Source organism: Phalacrocorax carbo, chromosome Z (assembly GCF_963921805.1).
Source record: "Phalacrocorax carbo chromosome Z, bPhaCar2.1, whole genome shotgun sequence".
NCBI classification, from domain to species: Eukaryota; Metazoa; Chordata; class Aves; order Suliformes; family Phalacrocoracidae; genus Phalacrocorax; species Phalacrocorax carbo.
In genome coordinates, this window is record NC_087548.1 from 84,436,405 (window position 1) to 84,448,797 (window position 12,393).

Genomic DNA, 12,393 nt, shown 5'->3' on the forward strand with positions numbered 1-12,393 from the left:
GCTTCTTGGGCACGATTACCCAAGGCCATGCCCATCAGATGGTACAGACAGACATGGGAGAAATGTGTTCCCAACCTGCCGTGGCACTGCTGTTTCACACAGAGGCTCCATAAATATTTTAACTGCCTGTGCAGGTTCTATATTCTTTGATATTGATTGGCTTAGAAAATTACAAGGATAAATTCATGTTTGCCCACGTGCAAACCCGCGGCAGCACGTTGCGAGGAGCTCTCTTTCCTCTGGCGGTTGCAGGGTGATGAATGGAAGTGCCGGCTTTGGGGAGGATGCTGTCATTATCGCAGATGACACGGGGTTGTAGAGATAGCGGTGGAGCTGACTTTTCAAAATCCGGAGGTAAAATGTCACTGTTCCCAAAACTGCGTTGGTCTCCGTGTGTCCGTTGCTGGGTATATCACTATGGCCCGCTGTGCCCTGAGCTACGTTTGCAAAGCTGCGTGCCAGCATCTCTCGCGTGCAGGGCACGGATACGCAATTGGGCCAACATCCTTGTGATTCATGTGGCTGGAGAACATTTTGATGAAAAATGCAGACCCAGGATGAGAGGAGATATAAAGAACTCGGGAAAATGTGTATTCGTGTTAACATCCGTGCTGAATATTGTGATTTTAATAGCTGATGAGTTGCTAATCCGTGCTGCTCAAGTGTTGTTCCCATAAAGCATGTTGAACTAGCTCGTCCCAGTTTTTCTGATTTTTTGGGAGGTGAACCTCAGTATGGGAGCTCACAAGGAGTGATTTGCAAGATGAATTTTAAGATTTGCTTTGGTAAATGTTGCTTTATTTAACATTTATATCAGATTTGTCAGTCTTGGGGACCGAGTTGCCATTTTATTGGCTTGTGTGTAGCTTCCAGCTTCAACCACTTCATGCTGAATTTTGTTAAGCTTTTGCACACATACAAGTGAAAACTGCAGAAAAAGTGCAGGCAAAATTCGTAATAGCTGGTGGCATGTGAGCCTTCCTCAACTTCAGAACGAAGCATAGCATAGGAGCTATAATTCATGATTTGATACATTTAATTATGATACTCAGAAAGAAATGGCACAATGACAACTGCACCGTGAGTGTCCCCTACCTGCGTTACCTCTCTTGTTTGGAGCGTTACTGCAGGGATATGGGGGTGTTCCAGCCCTGGGCTGGGGATCTTGCTCTCCTGTGTAATTTTTTCCCCGCTGTGAGCCACCTGGGTTTGTGTTTTTGTTCTTGCCTGGTTGTGGGGAGTTCTCCCCTCCCGGGAACAGTACCTCCAGAATTTTTTTGTTTTCCCTTAGTTTGTAAAAACTGCTCTCTTGCAGCTGGGTGTTGGAGAGTGCCTTGTGCTGGGTTCGGCACTCGCAGGGGGGTGGATGCTGTGCTGTGTTTGCGCCTGCTCAGGGGCTTGCGCAGAGCGGCAGACCTCCAGGGGACCCGCTAGTGCTCAAACACATTAACTGCGATTTTGGAAAGGTGTTCTGTGATTTATTATTTTTTTTTATTCTCCCATTCAACAATTTCTTTCCCTGAGTCTTTTCACTTTTTTCTGCCTGCTTTTTTCACTGCACCAACAGTAGTATTTGCTTGAACCCTGTGGCTTTCTTATGTCCGTGGCATCCATGGTGCAGTTATCTGGCTTTTTTCCCTGCATGAGCATCCTTGTGCTCCGTGTGCTCGCTAGGCTGGCTGGCCCTTAACGTGTCTGAAGGTAAAGGAATCTGATCCACTTTTAAATTTTATGTATTGTTTTTAGAAATCAAGTCAAATTACTGCTTCAGTACGAAACCGTAGCTTGCAACTTCCCTTTTTTAGCATGTCATCCTTTCTCATTTTTAAGCTTGGCTGTCTGAAGTTGGCAGTTTCCAGTAAATGATTGTATCCTGAGTAAATTCAGAGGAGTAGTAAGTTATGGAGGGTACAGCTGCAAAATTGGTTCTGCTGCAGACCCGACTGATTAGAAATTGCAGAGAAACCCTGAGAAAAAGGGGAAGGCTCTGGTATGTGGTGTGAAAAGCGTCTCTGGAAAGAAGGCTCTGTTAATGGGGAACATGTCAGTAAATGGATCCTGGAGAGAGATGAACTTCCCAGTATTCCCAGTGCAAATCCCAGAGCAGTGGTCTTTGGGGATGGCCAGGCTCCCTTGCCCTCCCAGAGAGTGTTTGCTATCGCGGATGCCCCAGACCAAGGGCCAGGGTAGGTGGGCTTGGGGACATTTACAGGCAGCTTTCAGAAAGAGTGTGGGCTTTGCAAGGGCACAGTGGATTCCACTGCCATTCCATAAAGGCATTCATACATTATTTTTAACAAAGCGAGTATTGTCCTCTTGAGGGTTCATGTGACTGTGTAGGAAAAATGCATCTTCGTTGTCTCTGAAGGCTTTATTTTCAACATTAATCCATGAGAAGTATGATTTTCTAATGGCAAGAATATATTAGGAGACATGTATAATGGAGACATGCAAGGAAAGAATGAAGCTTTTTTCTAATAAGTCCTGAGAGGAACAGCGATAGGAGTATAATTATAATTAGTAAGGTCATATTATAATAACCTTAGCTATGCAGTTACTTTTCCCTTTTGTCAATGGCTGTCTTGAGAAATGGACTGTGCCAAGAGGAGGAAGCATGATGAGGAATAGCTGCTACATACATTCCATAGTTGGAGCCTGGAATTAAGGTTATTCCAGAATCTGAACTGTTGTTCATCATCTGAAGAAACTCCCTCTGCCGTTTTTGCATGAAAGCTTCCCTAAAAGCGTGAATCAAGTAAACTAGCTTAACCTGGCTAAGGCTCCAGATGATCTGTCTCAGTGATGCTTTGGATAGATAACTCTTCGTTGTCAGAGACGCTTTGGAGGACTTTCCCATCGCAGAGCAGACTATGCTATGCTGGTACATTACAAAATAAATTGCAACACGACCTCTGGGAGCATCTCTTTCCCCTCTGTGTTTTTAAGCGTAGCATCCGTCTTCAAGAATGGGCTTTGGGGGCGTTAAATCAGATATGTGAGGGCATAGGGGAACTGCAGAACAACAGCAGAAATCAGGTGTCATGAGACATCAGTTGGCACGCTCTGTGTTTTTCACCTCTTGGTGTGCCCCTGGCTGTCTCTCACCTTGCGCAGGTGGAGTCCGGCCCCACCAGAACTTCATAAACTTTGGTAAAAACCTTCGCGATAGCATTAACAGAGACAGACAGTGGTGGCACGGGGCAGTGGAAAGCACAGACCTCCACAAACCTGCTGCAACGTGCAGCCACCCACACCTGGACAGCTGTTACAGCCTGCACCGCAGCTCCGTAGGATTTATTTCCCCTAATAGTTAAACAGAGGTGTATTTGCACAGCTGAGTGGCTGTTTTCAGTGCGGATTTTTGCTCAGTTTCCCCACACCTGCGGAGACGGAAATATGGCAAGTTGGGCTAAATACAGAAAGGGTAGGGGAATTGTATAAGGTAATGGCCATGCTTTCCTTCTGTTGTTTTGTGTTCCAAAACACGACTGCTTTTCTTATCAGTATTACTTTCATTGGAAAATAAATGTTCTTTATGATGTTCTTTGGGGTGTTTTATTTTTCTTTATGGTATTGACCTCTTAGGCTGCTGTTGTGTTACGTGCACGAGCATGCTCACACAGACAAACACAAGTCTACTTCGAGGTACTCTGTGGAGATTCCCGTCGATGAGATGAGCAGTAGAGCTGCCATTGGTTGGGGTTAGGGCATGGAGGGTCTCTGGGCTGGTGTTTTACAGGTCAGTGCTCCCCTTGGAAGGCCAGGATGAGGGCTAGGGCCAGAGCAGAGCGTGTCTGGTGTGTATTTGTTTTTAAATTATTAACATTTTATTTTAATATGTATATAATTGAAATATAATTATAATAGATAATATATAAAATAGATAATACAAAAGAAATTAATAAAAATAATTAATTAAGAAATCCATTATTAAACATAATAATGGCCTATTATACTTTATGTCCTCGCTAATTCCTTTGTAAATGCAAGGTTTGTATTGGGTGCGACATGCACTGACAGCCTAGGCAAATATTTGCCCACTGATACGTTCCCATCAAGTTCACGCTACCTCTTGTACTTGAGAGCATGGCAGCTGCTTCACCACAGGTTTGAAACAATGACCCTTTTGAAGTGATCAAAAATAATGAAATTGACAATGCAGGCCACTTGCTGGTGTTAATAATCTCTCATGTATTTCTCTGGTTCCCATCTGTAATGCTCTTATTTCCGTGACCTGTTCTTCAAAAATCACATCAACCATCCCCAGCCCAAACTTTGGGTCCCTTTTGTCACTCCTTTTGTGTTCACTTGGAAGTCTACGATAAGGTCTCTCTGTTCCAAGCAGTAGTACTGTTTTAGCTTGTTGAGTTGATTTTCAGTTCTCTGGACCCGTTTCGGATTTCTATCAAGAATTTTTCAATTGCGCATATGTGCAAAGCCATGGCTTCCATTGGTACTTATGAGCTACCTTTAGTTAAAGCAGAAATTGTGAAATTCTAGTTATAATGACAAACGTACAAGTAATAACTGTGCATTACATGTGGATACAGCATAGTTGTGAATTAACAGGGCACAAAATAATTTTAGAGTGCAAGTCTTAAAGCACAGAACAATGACGAATGTGAAGACAAGAAAAGAAAGTTTAGTTATGTGATTAAAGTCCTTATCTTGAAGACATAAATGCTTGTAAAGCCACATGGAAGCTCTTGCGAAGCAGATAAAAATCACATCAAATGTTGAAAATTGCATTTAAATGTTCATAGGCACATGGCATACTTCCGTGTAACCCTTTCCCTAAAATGTTATGATAAATAATGGTTTTGTATGAATTGCTGCAAAACTCTACCACTGAAGCTGCTTTCATTTAATTAAAAAGTTTGAAAAATAAGTAAGTAAACCAGTAAAGTTTCTTCCTGCAAAGCATTTTCTTAGAAAAACCCTGTTTTTTCTTCTCTCTGAAGAATTCCTGAAATCAGAAGACAGATTTATCATTTTTTATAATAAACAACTTGTTCTCCAAACAAGGAAATTACAAAGCATGAATTCTGCAATTTGTTTCATGTCTTCAAATAGAGATTAACTTATCAGTTAAAAATACTTCTGTAAGGTTTTGCATTAAGACTGTTCAATAGTTCACCTTTTCCTTTATAGACAGGAAATTCTTCATCAGTGTTTTTTCTATTTAGGACATATTTGACAGTGACTGGTACACCTCTCGCAGTCTCATTGGAGGAGCTGATATTATTGTGATTAAATACTCTGTCAATGACAAGAATTCATTTCAAGAACTAAAGGACCGTTATATCCCAATGATAAAAAAAGCATTAAACAACTCTTCAGTTCCAGTAATAGTTTCTGCTATTGGTGCAAGAAAAAACGGTACGTATCCAGTCTCCTGTAGTAACAGTTAAAATCTCACTTGGAGGTTAGAGATGCCATAACTTCAGTAGAAGCTGAGTGTTTTTCCAAGTTGTTAAAAGAAACAATTAGTCTGTCAGGGAGACAGTAATTTGTGCATGTATTACAGTTCTGTAGCCTGGTGTATTGGCAAGAACTTTATGCTTAATTAACCCTGGTGATGAAAGGCATCTTATCCTGCTTTGACCTCTGCAACAACTATTCTTGTGGAGCCATCACACATGGGGATTAACTCTTGTGCTTTGGATTAACCAGCATGCATCTGAGTGCATGAGATAAACCCAATGGTTATGAGTTGTCTCTGGTCATTTCTCAGGCATAAAATATCTCTGGTGTGTGAGATGAAAACTAAGGCCATCAGCTTGCAGCTGCTGGAAAGGGGGTGGGAAAAGCCTCAAAATTTGCTAGGATGTCATCAGATGAATGGACATACCAGCCCCTTGGGTGCCAGCCACATGCTGCCATGCCAACAGAGCTGACCAGTCATGGCAGAGTAGCTATGGTATAGCTATGGTATAGATTTCTAAAATCTATAGAATTCTAAAATCATTGAATCATTAAGGTTGGAAGAGACCTCTAGGATCATCAAGTCCAACCGCCAGCCCAACACCCCCCGGCCTCCTAAACCATGCCCTGAAGTGCTGCGTCTACATGTTTTTTTAACACCTCCAGGTGACTCCACCACCTCATCTCTGCGAGACCTAGCAAGACCCCTGTACTCTTCTTGAGTTGCCTGCCCGTTCTTCCAAAAGTGGTAAACTCTCCTTTTTCCCGAGTCCCAGCAAAAGCTCCCTGTTCAGCCAGGCTGGTGGTCTTCCCACCACTTCCTCTTACGGCACATGGGGCCAGCCTGCTCCTGTGCCTGCAAGACTTTCTGAAGAAAGCCCAGCCTTCCTGGACCCCTTTGCCCTTCAGGACTGCCTCCCAAGGGACTCTCCCAACCAGGGCCCTCAACAGGCCAGATTACCTGTTTGCACAACGCCCTGTCCAGGCTGATCGGTAGTCTGCTGTGGGAATGATGCAAATCAATTTTACACTGAATATTTAGCTAGCACCAAGTTGTTGTTGCAGCCTCATCAATATGAAAATCAAAGTTGCTCAATTGTGGAAGGACCACGTGGACTTACAAAGTGTCCAGCAGCCGAGGGCAATGCTGGTGAGACCACGTGCACGGTTTGGGTAGTTGTTAGTAACCTCTGTGTGTTTACACCAGGGAAGTAAAGTCCGGAATGAATACCACAGATACCGATAGAACAAACGTACAGACTTTATTCTGTATTTCCAAATGTTTTGCATTGTGCTTTTGTTGATTTCTATATGGACCTTTTAGCCACGGGGCCTGACTTTTAATTACTTGTTTCCCAAAGCAATGAGTAAAATGTCTTTTACTTTACGAGTTTGACTAAAACAAGTGTTTCTGAGCACCCCTCCAGTCACAAGTAAGGGACATGGTGGATGTAGACATTTACTTGATGATGTACAAAGAAATATTAAGCTATATGAAGTGTATCTTCTGTGGACGTAATGTTCCTTTTTGCCACGGTCTACTTATATATCTTTTTGCTCAATGATTGAGAAAGGACTGTTGAAGAACTCTATGACAATTAAATCTTTATTTTCTTCCCTTTAGCAATTCACTGATAATGATCAAGTGTTTTATGGTCTAATTTACACAGGGGTAATAAACCTGCCATTCTAAAACCACGGTCTTGCTAAACTAATGTTTGCCTTCCCCAACACCTCTTCTTGCACTTATTTGTGCAAGATACCACCAATCCGAGTGACTCCGCTGCTGGCATTTCTCTTTCCCACTCTCATTTTTTGTGTCTTCCTCCCTAAATAATGTGACCATGGGGGGAGTCAGGCTCTTCAGTCCCGGTTCTGCTTTGGGACCTGCTGGAGCAGTCTGCTGTGTGGTCACAGAGCCCTTTTGTTTATAGGAGATATGTGTAAACACAGCAGTTTGCTCATACAAGTTACTAAGATCTTAATCCTTTGTGGCGCTGCTAAAAGAAGTAAAATAGAGCTCTGTTATTATATGTTATCCGTAGGTCTGAGCAGAGGAAATTGGTGTACAGGATGCATGGCACATTTGAAAGCACATTCATGGCTGGCAAGTCCTTACCGGCTTTAGGCAAAGTTGAGCCAGGGTGGCTAACAGATTTTTGTCGGTTAACCAGTATAATCTTCAAAAAATACCTATTTTGGCTTAAAAAAAAAAGAAGTAAAATATGTGTAATGAAATCATATTCCGTGGTACGTGCATGCCCATAGCAGCCGGGACTGCAGTGGAAATCTTTCCCTTCTGTTACAGTGCGTGCTTCCTGCATGGACAGGCCACAATAATTGAACAAGTTTAAGGGTAACATTAATGGATGGTAACACCTGCAGGCTGGTACAGCACCTGTGCATATAAGGACCCTGAGGCCCTAGGCCAAACCTGACTTCTGGAAGTCCTGCTTGACTTCTCCGCCTTAACAAAGCTGAATGTAAAATAATGTTAATGTAAGCTGAGCGCTGTTTAGCAGCTAATGCTTTGAACAGATTAATAAGTTCATTTTTCTTCATAATTATAGATTTCTTACTATAAAATAACTATTTTTCCATTTCCCTTTTCTTCTTTTCTAAATAATGTATCTTTACAATTAAGGAGGAAGGTAAGTATTGTGGATTGTTTGACAAACATGGCTGTATTTGCATGACTTTTTACGCCAGGATTGCCTTGCACCTGCCCGCTGTGCACTTCAGACAGGAGGAGCTGTGTCACCACCTCCGAGGGAGCGCAGCTGGCCAAGGAACTCGCAGCTACTTACCTCGAACTGCACACTCTTAATGACTTCTACATACAGAAGTACTTTGGAGGAGTGGTGAGTGAGAAACCCCTGGCTCAAAAGCAGGGTGGCACACACATGGCCAATGCCAGGGCTTTGGAGAGCAGGCAGGGGCAGACCACGAGCTCTCCCACTGGGGGCGAGTTCCCACTGACGCTAGGCTAACACTAGATACTGGGAAGAAATTTTTTTATAACAAGGGTGGTGCAACCCTGGCCCAGGTTGCTTGAACTCTCATGGCTGTTGTACATGTAAAGTGCGACAGGTAAGATTGTTGAATCCCTGATTTTTTTAGCATATTCTTGTGGCTGCTCAGTCTGCGTTGTGGCATGGTTCGCAATCCTGAGCAGAGCCTGCGTCCGATGCCGTGAAGCTGAACAAGGCAGAACCTGACAGATTTGTTGAAAAGCCCCACCTCTAATGATCTTGATCTTTTTCCACTCTCTGAAGACAGGGAAGCCCACTGAATGGTCTCTAAATACAGTCTTTCAAAGGTATTTGTCTCCTCCACAAAATTATTTCACACTGATATTCCATTTTCAGTTTTACGAGGTGTTTTAAGCTCAGCCTTTTTTTGAACCGTTTGGTTACTTTCCCAGTGGCATTTGGGCTTGAACAAAAAAAAAAAATGCAGTTCTTTTGGCAAAGTAATTTCATGGTTTGTACAGTTTTTCCCCTGGTGTGTAAGTATAGCGTGTTTCCATGGGAGTTGATAGTAACTTGGAATATCTGGCACAACAGTTAGCCAATTTTTATTGGATCCATTCACTTCAAATTGAAAACAAGGAATTCACTCAACATCTGGTCCAGACACAGTATTTTTCTGTTTTTTAGAAAGCACTATATCTGCTGCAGTAACACCTTGGGTGATAAAAGTGTTTAAGACATGCATTAACTCAAACAGAACCACCCTTTGTGCCTCTTTGTTCCCGCAAAAGGGGTCATTTCCCCTCAGGTACATTTTTATCGCAGTGATGACACTGTAGTCTGTCCCAGTGAAACAAACCTTGCCCACAAAGAGCATCCTGTAGTGTGACTTCCAGAGGACGCGGTAGCATTGCGTAGTGCTGCAGGCTGAAGGGCTCATCTGTGGTTTTGTTATTTCCATCATTTGCACCTGATCGTTATCCATCAAGTCTTATTCTTCTCTAATTCTGTAATTAGCATCTGCAGAAATTGGCCAATTGAATATCTTTATGTCTGTCATATCGGGGAGGATTAAATGTGAGAGAATTAACCACCATCATTTCAATTAATAGCCTTTTAAATTGTGGTAACTCCAGCTACATTTGGTACCTTCTGCTGGTAAAGGAGTGTTGGGACTTGGTGACCTGGATGACTGTTCATGGCAGTGGTAGCCTCAGTCCTGCGTACTGCACCCACTCGTTCTCCTTAGTTTGATGTCTATGTTGTTCTTAAATAACTAGGATTTTTAAAAAATACCTTTTGTGTTTCAGCTGGAATATTTTATGATCCAAAGTTTGAATCAGAAGTCATCTGAAAAAATGAAGAAAAAGAAGACGCAGAAGGGCCGTCGAGTTCAACCACCTCAGCTTGAACAGCCAGGTGCTTGCTGACCTCTTGTGTCTAGTATAATTCATTACGTGTGTCATGTTCTTTGTGCAATTAACGTTTTGTTATCATTACTGTGAGCTATGCTATCTGTCATCAGCTGCTCTGGTTATGTTGCTCTAGTTGCATCATCTCTTGGAGGCGGTTTAGTTAATTTGGGGAGAACTGTATAGCAATATGTAAGATTGCAATGGACTTCTAATTTATTTTAGACAAAAATAATGGGAGTGGTTTTCTGGTGTACTTGATGAAATCATGCAAATGTAAATTAATAAAAGCTTTACAGGCAAATTATAAAAGAAAGTCATTACCTCATGCTATATTATTCTACAATATCATCAAGTGATATTTTTATTTGCTGCAAATAAAATAAGAGTGAGGTGTATGCCCCTGCAGGTGATTTCCTGCACATGATTCCTGAGCATCTGATGCATTTATTCAGTGAAATAATTACTGGCAAGTAGTTACCTCTATAAAGGTACTTGTCTCTTCTCACACGTACTAGAAATTTACTCAGATCCCTTAGGTCTGGGATTCACAGGCAAGGTTTCTTTCAAACATAAGTCCCTAAAGAGGTTTTGTAAAAGGATGGATGCTTTTTACTAAACTAAGTATTTCTTGTATTTCTTATTTTACTATACTAAATATTTCCATTTTTGGAGTATTTTACTAAACATATTCAAATGGCATAGAAGAAATTTTCTTATTTCTTACACTTCCCTCAAAAGTTCTCCTTCATTTGGTCAGTTCTCTGGGAATTGAGCTGTCCTGTGGTTAATACCTGCTTAAATTCCACAGCCCGACTCATTATCTTTTGCAGAAAAAATGCCGATCTTAAAGGGCGAAGCCTCGCACTACAACGCGGACCTGCACAACCTGCTTTGCTGCTGCCAGTGCGCGGACGTGGTGTTCTACCCTGAGGACCTCAGCATGATGGTGGAGGCTCACAAGGTCATCCTCTGCTCCGTCAGCCAGCTCTTCATGCTGCTTTTCGAGGTGAAGAGCCCCGCCGACATCCTCGACGCCTCCATCGTGCAGATGGCGCGGAGCCTCTTCGCAGTGGAGCCGGGGACCGCCCTCGCCCCGGCCCCCCACGGCGCCCCACCGGTGAGGGTGGTGGTGAAGGACTCCATCTTCTGCTCTTGCCTGCCAGACATCCTCCACTTCATCTATTCAGGTACCCCCCGGAGTGGGTCCGGCTACTCATTTCTCTTGCAGCTGATGCCTCATGAAGGAGAACGTGCATCGCCCGAAGGAACAAGCCTTTGCTGCTGGGCGATGCTGTTCTTCCGTGCTGCTGCATCTATATTACCCGTTGTGATTATTACCAACAGTGTCTATATGAAAAAATCCCTTTGCCTAGATTCAATAAACATTAAATTATTTGTCTTTCTAGATCTAACAAACGTAAATTAAGTGCCATATTTTACTGAAGAAAGTCTATAGGCTAACATGAACAATATTAAAAGGCTTTGCCAAAAAGGAGTTTGAGACAGTTACAGGCTTTTACAATATTTAAAATGGTTGCACGTTCTAAACACATTGACAAGAGTGCAGGGTTATTTAAGAAAACTGAAGTGATTTCTGTGCTGGGTATGGTGCTGCTGAAGAGAAAACACTGATAAGTGGCCGGGGTGCCGGGGGCTCTGATACAGTGCATGTGTTTTGCTAACAATTCAGTACAGGCAGCGACATCACCTACCTAATCCCAGCGGTCTATTAAATGGCACTGATATTTTTCTGTCTTTTTAACTGTTGCTTAGGAATCCTCAGGTGAAAGATAATTTGTTTTTTTTCTGGAAGTACCTGATACCCGTTTATCCTTTACAAAATATTTTGCAAGATGTCAGTACATAAGAATATACATTTTATACTTGTCAAAAGAATCAGCAGACTTTTTAATGATGCATGCTGATTTTAACTAATAAAAATAAAACCACAAATAATTATACTGCTAGAGCTGCATCCATAAAGAAGCTTAGACAATCTCCATAGCCTGATACCTGCCTGACATATGAAAAGCGTTTCTGCCTTAGCTGAGACATGAACACGGGCTTGTGAAGACACAAGGAAGGCTCTTTCAGCTTTCAGTTAGAACCTGTTCAGTGAAAGCATCCCTTCCAGTTCTTTCCAAACCAGTGTCAAACATAAAGAACAGATGCAGAAGTTTTTCAGTGTGTATGGACTGATTTTTTTTTTTAATTATTTATTAGAGGATTAAACCTGGAATTTCAGCGGGTGAAGGAGAAGTGTGTCTGCTGCCTTCTGTGCATTAATTTTACTCTTGCTTACGTCAGCCAGAGAGGTGGGGAAGTTTGCGCCGCTGCAGATGAAACTGCTGCCAGTCACAGCTCCCAGCCTGGCGGGCACTGCCAGAAGTCATGGCGCTGTCTGGCACCTCTGAGAGGTGGCAAGGCCTGCCAAAGATGTTTAAGGCACAGGCTGAGAAGAGATCAGATCATGAGGCAGCGTCATCCTCTTGGGCCTTTCAGGGCCATGACATTACACCCGTGGGGTTATAAACCCTTACCTATGGTATACGTAGGAGCTGACAGAGCTAACGACACCATGT

At 42.6% G+C, this 12,393-nt stretch overlaps 1 protein-coding gene across 1 annotated transcript in view; it reads left to right on the plus strand.

Annotated features, from left to right (window-relative positions):
- The window catches only part of RHOBTB3 (Rho related BTB domain containing 3), a 49,559-nt gene that overhangs the window by 6,829 nt on the left and 30,337 nt on the right, over positions 1-12,393 (plus strand). The window contains exons 4-7 of the mRNA XM_064439567.1: positions 5,187-5,379; positions 8,134-8,285; positions 9,707-9,815; positions 10,642-10,998. Of these exons, the coding sequence (XP_064295637.1) occupies positions 5,187-5,379; positions 8,134-8,285; positions 9,707-9,815; positions 10,642-10,998 (811 nt within the window). The remainder of the gene's footprint in view (positions 1-5,186; positions 5,380-8,133; positions 8,286-9,706; positions 9,816-10,641; positions 10,999-12,393) is intronic.